The 11731-nt window shown below is 50.7% G+C and overlaps 1 protein-coding gene across 4 annotated transcripts in view; it reads right to left on the bottom strand.

Annotated features, from left to right (window-relative positions):
* Nucleotides 1-11731, bottom strand: part of Slc43a2 (solute carrier family 43 member 2) — a 43921-nt gene that overhangs the window by 8705 nt on the left and 23485 nt on the right. For all 4 annotated transcript variants that reach the window (XM_021212108.1, XM_029546194.1, XM_029546193.1 and 1 more), the window contains exons 6-9: nucleotides 5331-5423; nucleotides 3418-3551; nucleotides 3130-3332; nucleotides 2623-2763 (exon numbers count right to left, since the gene is read on the bottom strand). In XM_021212108.1, the coding sequence (XP_021067767.1) occupies nucleotides 2623-2763; nucleotides 3130-3332; nucleotides 3418-3551; nucleotides 5331-5423 (571 nt within the window). The remainder of the gene's footprint in view (nucleotides 1-2622; nucleotides 2764-3129; nucleotides 3333-3417; nucleotides 3552-5330; nucleotides 5424-11731) is intronic.

The following is an 11731-nucleotide window of genomic DNA, read 5'->3' as shown; positions in this document are numbered from 1 at the left end:
AACTCACTTTGTAGACCAGGCTGGCCTCAAACTCAGAAATCCGCCTGCCTCTGCCTCCCGAGTGCTGGGATTAAAGGCGTGCGCCACCACGCCCGGCTCACACCCCACTTCCTAAGAGTCCCTCTCCCCCACAGCATTCAACGAAGGCCTTGCCCACCCCAGCTCCAGAGTTGGATGTGAAAGAAAGCCAGCCCAGCTGATCTTCTCCTGCCCATGGGCATGCTGGTGTGTCAGGCCTGTGGCTCTGGTCTGGGCACCATGATGAAGTAGCATGCTGAAGGCAGCAGGCCTGGCAGAATTGGAGTTCTACCATGTGGTCCCGTGGGAGAGCTGCTCTGTCACTACTACCTCCCGCTGCACTCAGAAGGAAAGGTCAGGGGATCCATGCCAGGCACACAGTCATCTGACACCACAAGTCTCCCTAGACAGCCAGGCTTCTTCCTTCAGCTCCCTGACCCAGGGCAGCCCTTCTGAGCAGAGCCAGGCCCGTGGGTACTGGATGCTGGAGCCTAGGGGAACACAGTACCTGTCTACTCTACTCCAGACTTCTCCTGAGCACCTCTACTCTTGAAGCTGACACGTTGTTTGTTTGTTTGTTTTGTTTTTTAGGTAAGGTTTTATTATATAGCCAAACTGGACTCAAAATCATAATCTTCCTGCTTCACTCTGCCTAGTACCTGAGATTGTGGGAGTGTATCAGAATTTCCATCCTCCCTCCCCCCCCAGCTTTTGTCTTTTTTTTAAGACAGGGTGTCTCTGTGTAGCCATGGCTGTTCTAGATAAAATTCCCTCTGTAGACCAGGCTGGCCTTGAACCCACAGAGATTCACCTGCCTCTGCCTCCTGAGTGCTGGGATTGAATGCACCACTCCCAACCACTGTGCGCTACTTCCACACGAGCAGCAAGCATCCCTGCCTGCTGAGCTGGTCCTGTCGAAAGGTTTTTTTTATTTAAGTGAAATACCAGCAGATTAAGCTGCGTGTAATAGTAGTTCCAGTCCCTGGCTGAGACAGGAGGACCACCCACTGTCTGAAGCCAACCCAGTCTACTAAGTAAGTCCCATGCCAGTCTAGTCTACCACATCTCAAAGACAAAACAAAAAACAAAAAATGTTCTACTAGGTAGGGTGGTCCACACTGTAGTCATAGCTACAGGAGACTGAAGCAGGCAGGTGCCTGGAGAGGCTAAGCAGCAGCGAGCAAGACTCATCGAGATCTACTCTCCCTCCTCCATGCAGGCCTCCAATGTGCCCTGCAACCTCAGAGGACTCTGAACCTCGCCTTTCTACTTCCACCTCTGAGTGCTGGGATCACAGTCATCGCTGTGCGACTTATGTGGTAGAGGTGCCATGATTGCTAAGAAAGCACTCTACCATCAAGACCCCCCCCCAAAAAAAAAATTGTCCCAGGGGTATAAAGTTAGGAAATTATAGCCAGGCAGTGGTGGTGTACAACTTTGATCCTGCCAGCTCTCAAGAGGCAGAAGCAGGCAGATCTCTGTGGGTTCGAGGTCAGCCTGGTCTACAGAGTGAATTCCAAGACAGCCAGGGCTACACAGAGAAACAGTCTCAAAAACAAAACAAAACAAAAACAAAACAAACAAATAAAAAAGTTAGGAACTCTCATTGGATTAAACAAAGCTTAAGCTCTTCTTCTTCTAAGGACCCTGAGGCCATCACCCCGGCCCAGCGTGAGGGTTTTGTTTTGCTCATTACATTCAGCTTCTTTCCACTTCTCCCCTCGGAAGCCATTAGGTGCCAGGAGCTTTTCCCTCTGTGCAAGCTGGCCTTCCTGTCCCTGCGGACAACTGGTATTTGGCTCCTTGCAAGGACTGCGTTATCTTTCCCCGGGTAAAAAAAACAAGTTAGCCAACAAAAGAAAGTGGCAGGCCGTGAGACTGCCACAAAGGAGGTTTGCCACGGAGTGTGTTTGTCCTGCTTGCTCAGGATGACTAAAGCTGACTCAGCCAGGCCCTGGGGAAGTCCTGACTTTCTCTGTGCAGCAAAGCCCCTCGTCAGCTCAAGACGTGCTGCTGTTTCCCTGTGGGTTATCAGTTCTGTTTCCCAGAGTGAACAAGCCTCAACTGGAGTACTCCGTGCCTGGGAAGCCTCTGTGTTCCCTGGTTCCCAGGGCAGGACATCGGTCACAGAGTGGGCCCCCACTGATGTGGAGTCCTCAGTCTGGACAGAGGTCCTCCCTCAGTCCCCAGGTTGTCCAAACGCCAAGCCAGTCCCTTCGGATCAGGGATGTGACAGGGTGGGGCTGGGCTGCTGACTTCGGCTCTGGGTCGTGTTCTCAGCAGACAGCCCGAAGCCCTCCCCACTGGCACTGGAAGCATTCACCCCACACCCTAAACACAGCGCTATTTCAGTCCTCTCCCTCCTTAGCCGGGAAAACCCTGATGGGGACATGAAAGAACAGTCAAGCTGGCCGTGACGAGACAAGCTGGCAGGGCCTCAGACACGGCAACTTCACAGCCCTACTGATGTGATCTAGGTCACAAAGTACGTCAGCTGGAGGGGCTGGGGGCTTCATTGGGCTGGTGAGAGGAGCAACACTGCCCTACTCTGGAGGGACGCATCAAGGAGGGCCCGGGTGTGTGTGTGTAGGGGGAGACACTTACCTGTCTTCTGGTCCCCGCTGAACTCTAGGATGCTGTTCATGGCCCCCATGTAGAAGATAAGCCGCAGCTGTGTGACACACATGGTGACCAGGCTGAGCAGCAGGAGGGGGCTGAACACACTGTGCATGAATGAGGGGGCAGCTGTGGGAAGAAGGCATGGGACTCAGGGCCAGGATATATGGCCCATCCAGCACCCAGGACCTGGGGAAGGGATGAAGGCTCAATGTGTGGACTGTGCTGGAGGTGGGGGACAGCGAAGAGCCCCGCTGAGGTCTGTGGTCTTGATGCCCATCAGCAGACCCCCTAAGCTCTGCGGAACTCAGTGTAACCAGGTCCCTCTTCCCCTTTAAGACAGACTAGGTGTGCAGTGAGAAGAGACCCAGAGCCTCAGTCAGTGATTCCCAATCAAGGGGCCCTGGGCCAGACCCGCAGTGTAAATGCGGCTACCCTACCCTTACCCCGGATCTCTTGGGCCACCCTGGATGGGGACAGTCGTGTTTTGGGTACCTGCAGCATCAGGCTGGCACTTCACCTCCAGGTCCACAGTGGACAGACACAGCTTGTGGCCCTCCTGCAGGGCGGCTTGCTCCTTGGTGGCCCGCATGGAGCTACCCACGCTCAGGCGGCGCCCCACTGTGGTCACCTGCTTGTAGAACTGCTTCCCTGTGATCTTGTGGTCAAAGCCTAGCCAGCTGAACTTGATCTTCACCCTAGCAGCCACAGGAAGGGTGTGTGTAGGATGCTGCCCGGTCCCTGGCTGGTGTCAGGGCAGGGCAGAGAACATGCCTAACTTACGAGTAGTCCATGTCCTCTGGTCCTGGGAAGGGCTCGAGTGGCCAGTTGAAGAAACAGTTGAGGAAAACCAGGCCAGAGCAGCCAGCCCAGACCACCAGGATGCCAATGAAGGAGGCGCCAGCGTCGTAGATGAGCTGTCAGAAGAAGGGGCAGTGTTATCAACGGGAAGCCAGAATGGGTATTGGGCAGGGGACAGCTGGGAGCTCTCACTGTGCTGGGCCATATAGAGAGGCCCAACCCTGTGAGCTGAGCTGTTTGGCTATTAGAACCCCCATGCTCTGATAATCCCAATCTGTCTGAACCTAGAATCCAATCTGAACCAAATGTCACCATCTTAAAAGGTGACTGAGTTATTGCTGCCATGTCTGCCTTGCTGGGTCACAGTAAATAGCGCTGGCTAAGATTTTTCTGCTTCTTCTGAGTGTTTTCCCCCCTCTGTTTTGAAACAGGTTCTCCTGTAGCCCTGGCTGGCTTCAAACTCTTGATCCTCCTGCCTCCACATCCAGAGTGTTGGGATCGCAGGCACCCTAGCCATTCTGCTTGACTGTCTAGTTCCCCAAGGACAGGAACCTGCCGGCCTCATCCACTGATACTTCTCTAGCCTTTAAGTATACACACGGCAGGTGCTCCAGACACTCAGGAGACCAACTGGCTTAGCTCCTCTGGTGAGTCTGTGAAACAGGTATTGATACTATACTGGGAGAGTGCTTCAGCCAGGATTAGTGGTGATCCTGGCAGAGGACAGAGAGCCAAGCATTCTAGCACCAACTGACACCATTTCTTTTTTTCCCTCTTCCCTACTCTCTTTTCTTTCCGAGACAGGGTTTCTCTGTGTAGCCCAGTCTGTCCTGGAACTTACTCTGTAGACCAGGCTGGCCTCGAACTCAGAAATCCACCTGCCTCTGCCTCCAAGTGCTAGGATCAAAGGCGTGCGCCACCACTGCCCGGCTCTTTTCCTAAGTACCAGAACTTGAACTTGGTGCCTCCCGTGTGCTTGCCAACTATCTACCAGAGAACTTTACTCATGGCCCTTAAAAAAGCTGAGATAAGTAGAGACTAACTTGCCCAGGCTGCCCTTGAACGTTTGTTCCTTGCCCTCCTGCCTCAGCTTCCTCAGTAGTCGTCATTACAGGCCCGTGTCCCTAGGCCTGTCTTGATCATCCCCATTTCATCCCAGTGTGAGGATGCATCTTAGCACCTTAGCACGCATCTGCCCAGCTCCCTGGGCGGAGGCCAGCACTTCTACACAGAAGCCAAGGAGCGTCTGCTTCTGCCACCATCCAGGAGTGAGAGGAAGTTCACAGGGTGGCTGGCCAGATTCCTACCACCCAGCATATGAACCCCCAGGTTCCCAGCCTATATCTGTACCCCCCGAAGTGGGCTTCACCTTGATGCCAGCGCTTGGGGAGAGAAGAGCCCTTGGTGACCTCCTGACAGGAGCCTAGGAGATTCTGAGCCTAGGCTTCCTCCTGAGGCCATGTGACTTCCACAGGCTCAGAATTCTGCCTGGGAGGGAAACAGCTGAACCAACTTGGCGGCCAGCAGCAGAGCTCTGGCTACTGGGCAGCAACAGCCCAACATCAACTGGCTGGAGTCTCCGGAGGCAAGCTCACCCACCCTCCTTTCCCGTTCCCAGGCAGTCTGGGGTCACACACCACAGAACAACACTCAGGCTCCCCCTTTCCGGGGCCCAGGGGTTTTCTTTTTTTGCTCCTGTGATGCCAGGTGCATCCTGCCTAGGTGGGAGGGGTAGAGGAGGGGCAGTTGAGGGGCCACCCGTAGTGTTCGCAATGACAGGCCCTCTTCAGAGAGGCTGCACAGGCCTGCATCGGCCTAGGCGGAGGCCTCTGCCCAGATGCTAGGGAAAAGCGTAAGTTGGGAGGTAGGGAGACACGGGCTGGCCACACCCTCACCTTGACTCCTGGAAAGGTAACTGCTGAGGAAGCGTAGGATCCAATCATCAAGGCAATAAATGTGGACCGAAGGTCACCGAACATATTGGGCAGCTGAGGAATGGATGAGAGAAAGGCAGGCTTAGGTCATAGGCACATCTCACCTTTTGACATTGTGACGCAACACTCTCATCTGCAAAATTCATACCAGAGAACTACACAATTGAGCTAACAAGAGTGCCAGGAAGGTTCTAGGTAAGCTTTATGACTTTGTGTTGGGCTGCATTTACAGCTGTCTTGGGCTGTCGGACTCGCCTAAGGGAGAAGGGAAGGGAGCAGCTAGCAATGGCCAGGCCTCACGTCTCAGCCACCCTCCCTCTGTGGAATTCACAGCACAGCAGTCTAGGCAACTGCCACAAATTAATGGCATGCTTTCTTTCCCTTCCCGGACAGAGTCAGAGAAAAGACATGACTGCACACTGCCCCACCACTCCTGACACAGGCCAGGGCTTACCACAGTTGCCATATTTGAAGGAGGTTGTCGGAGAGCAAAGCTGTAAGCCTTAAGCACCCCTCAAAGGGAGAAAGCCCGTTAAAAATAAGAATCTATTTGGGGAAATGAGTGTCATTTTATAAATAAAAATATCAGAGTCCCAGAAAGACCAGATGTCAGCAAAAGCTGCTTTTGGTTTTCAGAGTGTGTTTCTGGAAGGTGCCAATCACAGTTCTAACGAGACAGGTGGCTCCCCATTCCTGACTGAGTTTTTGAGTGTGACCAGGGGATTTGTTCCAACTCGCTGCTGCCCTGGGAGTCGCCTAGCACCTCCAGAAAGCAAAGATTAGGAAGGCTCTGGCTGTTTTTAACATGACCGATCTGAGCACGGGTGCAAAGCAAGATCCGGCCCAGCTGAAATGACTTCAAGGCCAACCCTCCATGATTCTGAAGAAGCTCAGTTGTGATTACAGGCCCCTGCTAAGACACCACAACCTGGGCTGGAGCCACTGCTCGGGAGTTACAAACGCTTATTGATCTTGCAGAGGATTTGGGTTTGGTTCTCAGGACTGACAGGATAGCTCAGTCATCTGTAACTCCAGCCCCTTCTTCTGTCTTTTGTGAACTGCACACGCCGTATACATACATTTATACACAGAGACAAAACACCCGTGCAAGTAAATAAAATAGCTTTAAAAAATGCTAGGCACGGGCTGGAGAGATGGCTCAGGGGCTAAAGGCACTGACTGCTCTGCCGAAGGTCCTAAGTTCAATTCCCAGCAACCACATGATGGCTCACAACCATCTGTAATGGGATCTGATGCCCTCTTCTGGGGTGTCTGAAGACAGCTATAGTGTACTCACATATAATAAATAAATCTAAGTGAGTTCCAGGACAGCCAGGGCTATACAGAGAAACCCTGTCTTGAAAAACCAAAAATAAATAAATAAATAAATAGATCTAAAAAAAATAAAAAATAAAAAAATGCTAGGCATGGTGACGCACACCTTTAATCCCAGCACTTAGGAGGCAGAGGCAGGCTGATCTCTGAGTTCGAGGCCAGCCTGGGCTACAGAGTAAGATCCAGGACAACCAGGGCTACACAGAGAAGCCCAGGGATGGATTCCAAAACAGCGGAGCAAACCAAATCCTGCCCACAAGCAGTCACAACTCCTCTCCCAGCTCAAGAGCCTGGACCACGTCTTCATCAACAGTGCCACTGGCACTGAGAACACTCTCTTGAGAGTCATGTCCACCTATCTCACTAAATTCATCCAGAGCGTGTGAGCCTGAGTGATGCTCCTTTTCTTACTGTCTGGGGCCCTTCTTGTTTAATCGTGGCGACTAGCCCGAGCATACCCAGAAGCCCAGGACGCAGGCGGAAAGAGAGGCTCAAAGTCCTAGCCAGCAGAGGCTTACAGCAAGACTAGAGAAGGCCGCTGCAAGCCCATTCCTCGCTCCCCAAGTGGGGGCAGCTGTGACACTGTGCCTGACATTACTTTTGCCTTGCTTTGCTCTTCATTAAATAAATAAGCAATGAACATATATCAAATTTTTAGAAAAATGTCTATGCTCCAAGATTGGCAGAGGCAGGAGGATCACTACAAGTGTGAGGCCAGCTTGGTCTACATAGTAAATTTCAGGGCAACTAGGGCTACACAGCAGGATTCAGCCTAAAAAAAAATTCCAAAGCGGAGAGGCTGGGTGTGGCAGTGCACACTTTCAATCCTAGCACTTGGGAGACAAAGGCAAGTTGATCTCTGTGAGTTTGAGACCAGCAAGGTCTAGGTAACAATTTCCAAGACAGCCAGGGCCACAGAGTAAGACCCTGCCTCAGTAAATTACAGACAGACGGACGGACAGACAGACAGACTGAGTGGTGGCTCCTGGGTAAAGGCACTTGCTGCCAAGGCTCACAACCTGAGCTCAACCCCTGGGACCTACATGGGGGAAGGAGAGAGGCCCCTCTGACCTCCGCAGGGGCACGCGGATGCACACTCACACCCGCTCGGATGGTGGATGCACACTCACACCCGCTCGGATGGTGGATGCACACTCACACCCGCTCGGATGGCTGCTCTCAGTTAGTAACGAGTGCTGGCGAGAGCTGGGGGCAGCGGCGTAAGCTTCCAGGAAAATACAAAGCTACAGCCGCTCTGGAAACAGAACTGGTTTTTCAGACAGTTTAAACGAAATAACCACACGATCAGGGCATTCCACTCCTAGGTACATTCATTCGAAAGAGAAATAAGAGCATGTGCTGCACATGAATGTTTAGGACAGTATTCTTCATATTATTAAAAAAATGGGAACAACCTAATGTCCATCAAGATGAACAGATAAACAAAAGGTATATATGCAATTACAGAAAGGAGAGCAGACATGTTACAACAGGTGTGGACCTGGGAGACAGTAAGCTAAGAGAACAAAGGCAGCTCAGAAGAGCACACCCGGAGGGTACTGATCCTTCCCTTCTGGCACCCACATGGCCGCTAACAACCGCCTGCAATTCCAGTTCCAGGGGATCTGATGCCCTCTACTGGACCCTACAGGCACTGCATGCTTGTGGTGCACATACATGCACGCAGGCAAAACACCTTTATACATAAAATAATGTTTTCTTTAAAAGCATATGTTATCTAGATCCATTGCATGGAATGCTCCAAATTGACAAACCCAAAAATACAAAGTATATCAGTGACAGGCAAAGGCTGTGTGTGTGTGTGTGTGTGTGTGTGTGTGTGTGTGTATAGGGGGGTAGGCACAGATGGGACAGGATTTCTGTTGGGGTGATGTAGGTGACTGAAGTGACTATGTACCTGTAAATACACTAAAGCTCACTGAATATACATGCTTTAGGTGAATGGATGGTATGTGAATTCTCGGTCAGTAATGCTTTTCAGAATATTAGTAAGAAGCAGGAATGTTTGGGGGGGGGTACCACAGGACTAAAAAGGAACATTAGCAAATCTGTAAGTCTTATGGTACAAGGCCAGAGTGACCAGCAAAGTTTTCTACCAAATTCTTAGTACACAAAAGGCTTTTTTCGTCATTATTTTAGACTGAGTAGGGTGGGAAGGGGACACATGATGGGCATAGGAGACAGGACATGTGACAAGGCCAGGTATGCATGAACACACCACCCTGGTGGGCACGAAAGGTAACTGTGCACCTGCATGGAAGGAATGCTGTAATTCAAGGATTCACTCAGTTCTCAAAGGCACACGTAGTCAGGCAGCACGGAATACTTGTAGGACAGGTATCCCTCCCGAGGAGATTCAAAAGATAATACCTGCCCTCGCAGAAAGAGGGAAAGACAACTGCAGGGGATTCTAGTCTGGTCAGGACAAGCGGAGAAAGGATCAGAGGGTCAGAAGAGCAGCTGAGGCCAAGCGCCTGTCCTTCAGGCAGGGTCAAGCAGGAGAATACTGAGCATGAACTCAGGCGTACATGGCTGCCATGCCCTTAGGGAAGAAAATTCCCCACAGCAGAATCAGCCCTGTGGAAGCAGACCCTGGGTTGGTTGACCCTTTTCTTTCTCCTTTGTCTCAAGCCTGCCTTAACCCTTACCCAGGACAGAGGCCGGGTAACCAGGGCTTGAGGTGGATGCTGCAGCCCTGCTCTGACTTCCTCAGACCTGGGACAAAGGAGCAGATTCACCTGTTCATGAAGAAAGCAGTTGCCCTGGGCGGGATCAATGGCAGCACTTTAATTATCCCTCTGGTCACCCAGCCTGGAACATTCCTTTTCTGATTTCTTTTGAGACAAGGTCTGCTATGATCTTTCAATCTTGCTACCCGCCCCCACCCTTCACACCCCCACTCCCCCAACTCTAGTCTCCCAAAATGCTGGTATTACCGGCATGGACCACCACACCCATTATCCTACCTGGAAGAGTGTTACCAAACCAAGAAAACTTATGTTCTTTTGGCCAGCCTGCCACTCCCAGGGCAGCAGGGAGCCTCAGGGCAAGAGGCCACATTAGACAGCTTCCCGCCAACATCTACGTCTTGTATTTTAAATTATGAACATTTTTCCTAGTTAGAAAAGGAATGTTTTATAGCTATTATAAAACATTTGGAACAAAAGGACACCTTGTGGGAGTTGGTTCATTCTTTTCACCATGTAGATCCTAGGGGTTCAACGTGGGCCATGACACTTGGCAGCAAGCACCTTTATCCACTGAACCCTCTCACCAGCCCAATGTACTGCTTTAGAAACTTCCTTTTTTTTTTTTTTTTTAAGATTTATTTTATGTATGTGAGTACACTGTAACTGCACAGATGGTTGTGAACCTTCATGTGGTTGTTGAGAATTGAATTTTTAGGACCTCTGCTCGCTCTGGTCAGCCCTGCTTGCTTAGTTCCTGCTTGCTCCAGCCCAAAGGTTTATTTATTATTATACATAAATACACTGTAGCCAGGCAGTGGTGGTGCATGCCTTTAATCTCAGCACTTGGGAAGCAGAGGCAGGAAGATTTCTGAGTTCGAGGCCAGCCTGGTCTATGGAGTGAGTTCCAGGACAGCCAGGGATAGATACACAGAGAAACCCTGTCTCGAAAAAACCAAAAGTGCACTGTAGGTTAACTTCAAACTTGCTGAACTCAGATGTACCAGAAGAGGGCGTCAGATCTCATTATGGGTGGTTGTTGGGATTTGAACTCAGGACTTCCTGAAGATGCTCTTACCTGCTGAGCTATCTCGCCAGCCCAACTTTTTCCTTTTTAAAAAGTAGTTGCACTATGTTGCCCACACTGGTCTTGAACTCCTGGGCACAGGTGATTTTCCTGCCTTGGTCTTTCCAACAGCTGAGACTACAGGATCGAACACTGTATCCAGTCAACCTTTTTTTTTCTTTTCATTTTTTTTCCTTCAAGGTAGGGTTTTCTCTGTATAGCAGCCCTAGCCCTGAACTCATGTACATCCGCCTGTCCCTGCCACCCCAGTGCTGGGATTAAAGGCATGTACCACCATACCCAGCTTCTTTAATCCCTTTCTTGGTTAGTATTTTATTTTATTCTGTGTGTATGGGTGCTCTGCCTGCAAGTTCGTCTATGGTCCACTTGTGTGCAGGAACCCAAGGATGCCAGTCAGAAGGTGTTGGATTCCTGAGAACGGAGTTACAGACGGTTGCGAGCCGCCATGTGGGTGCTGGGGATCAAACTCATGACCTCTGGAGGAGCAGTCAGAGTTCCTAACCACCGAGTCATTGCTCCAGCCCTCCACAGTTTTTTGCTTTTGTTTAAGATAGGGTCCCATGTAGCCCAGGTTAGCTTCAAACTTGCTATTAGGGGCTGGAGAAATAACTGTCTGCCACTACCTCCTAAGACTAGGGTTACAGGCATGTGTCATTTTTTCACTTCTAACCTGATATATTATTATAAAGTGTTTTCTAAACCATTTACTCTTCCTTTCTGACACAATTTGAAATGACTGCCTAGTATTTGCTTACCTGGATGGTCTATAATTTAGGAAACCATGTCTCTGGTTTTAGACCCTAAGTCCTTTTGTATTTATTCATAAAATGATTTCAGTCGTGGGGTCTGGGGCGCAGTGCTGGAACTATAAGGCAAGGCTGTGCACAGGTTTGGCAAGTGCTCTACCACAGAGCTACACCTCCAGCCGGCCTTTTCCTTTTAAATGGAGTCTCACTGATTTGTCCCAGCTGGCCTTGAACTCACCCTGCAGCCTAGGCAGGCTTTGTAAACTTAGAGATCTTTCAACCCCAACTTCCCAAGTCACTAGGACTACAGGCCCTGTACTGCCAGCCCTGACTAATTTGTTTTAGAAAACAAGGTCTTAAAATATTAGCTGTCCGGCCAGGCAGTGGTGGCGCACACCTTTAATCCCAGCACTTGGGAGGCAGAGGCAGGAGGATTTCTGAGTTTGAGGCCAGCCTGGTCTACAAAGTGAGTTCCAGGACAGCCAG

The sequence above is a fragment of the Mus pahari genome, chromosome 14, assembly GCF_900095145.1.
Source record: "Mus pahari chromosome 14, PAHARI_EIJ_v1.1, whole genome shotgun sequence".
In the NCBI taxonomy this organism is placed as follows: Eukaryota; Metazoa; Chordata; class Mammalia; order Rodentia; family Muridae; genus Mus; species Mus pahari.
The sequence above is the reverse complement of the archived record's forward strand: the minus strand, read 5'-3'. Positions and strand labels throughout refer to the sequence as shown.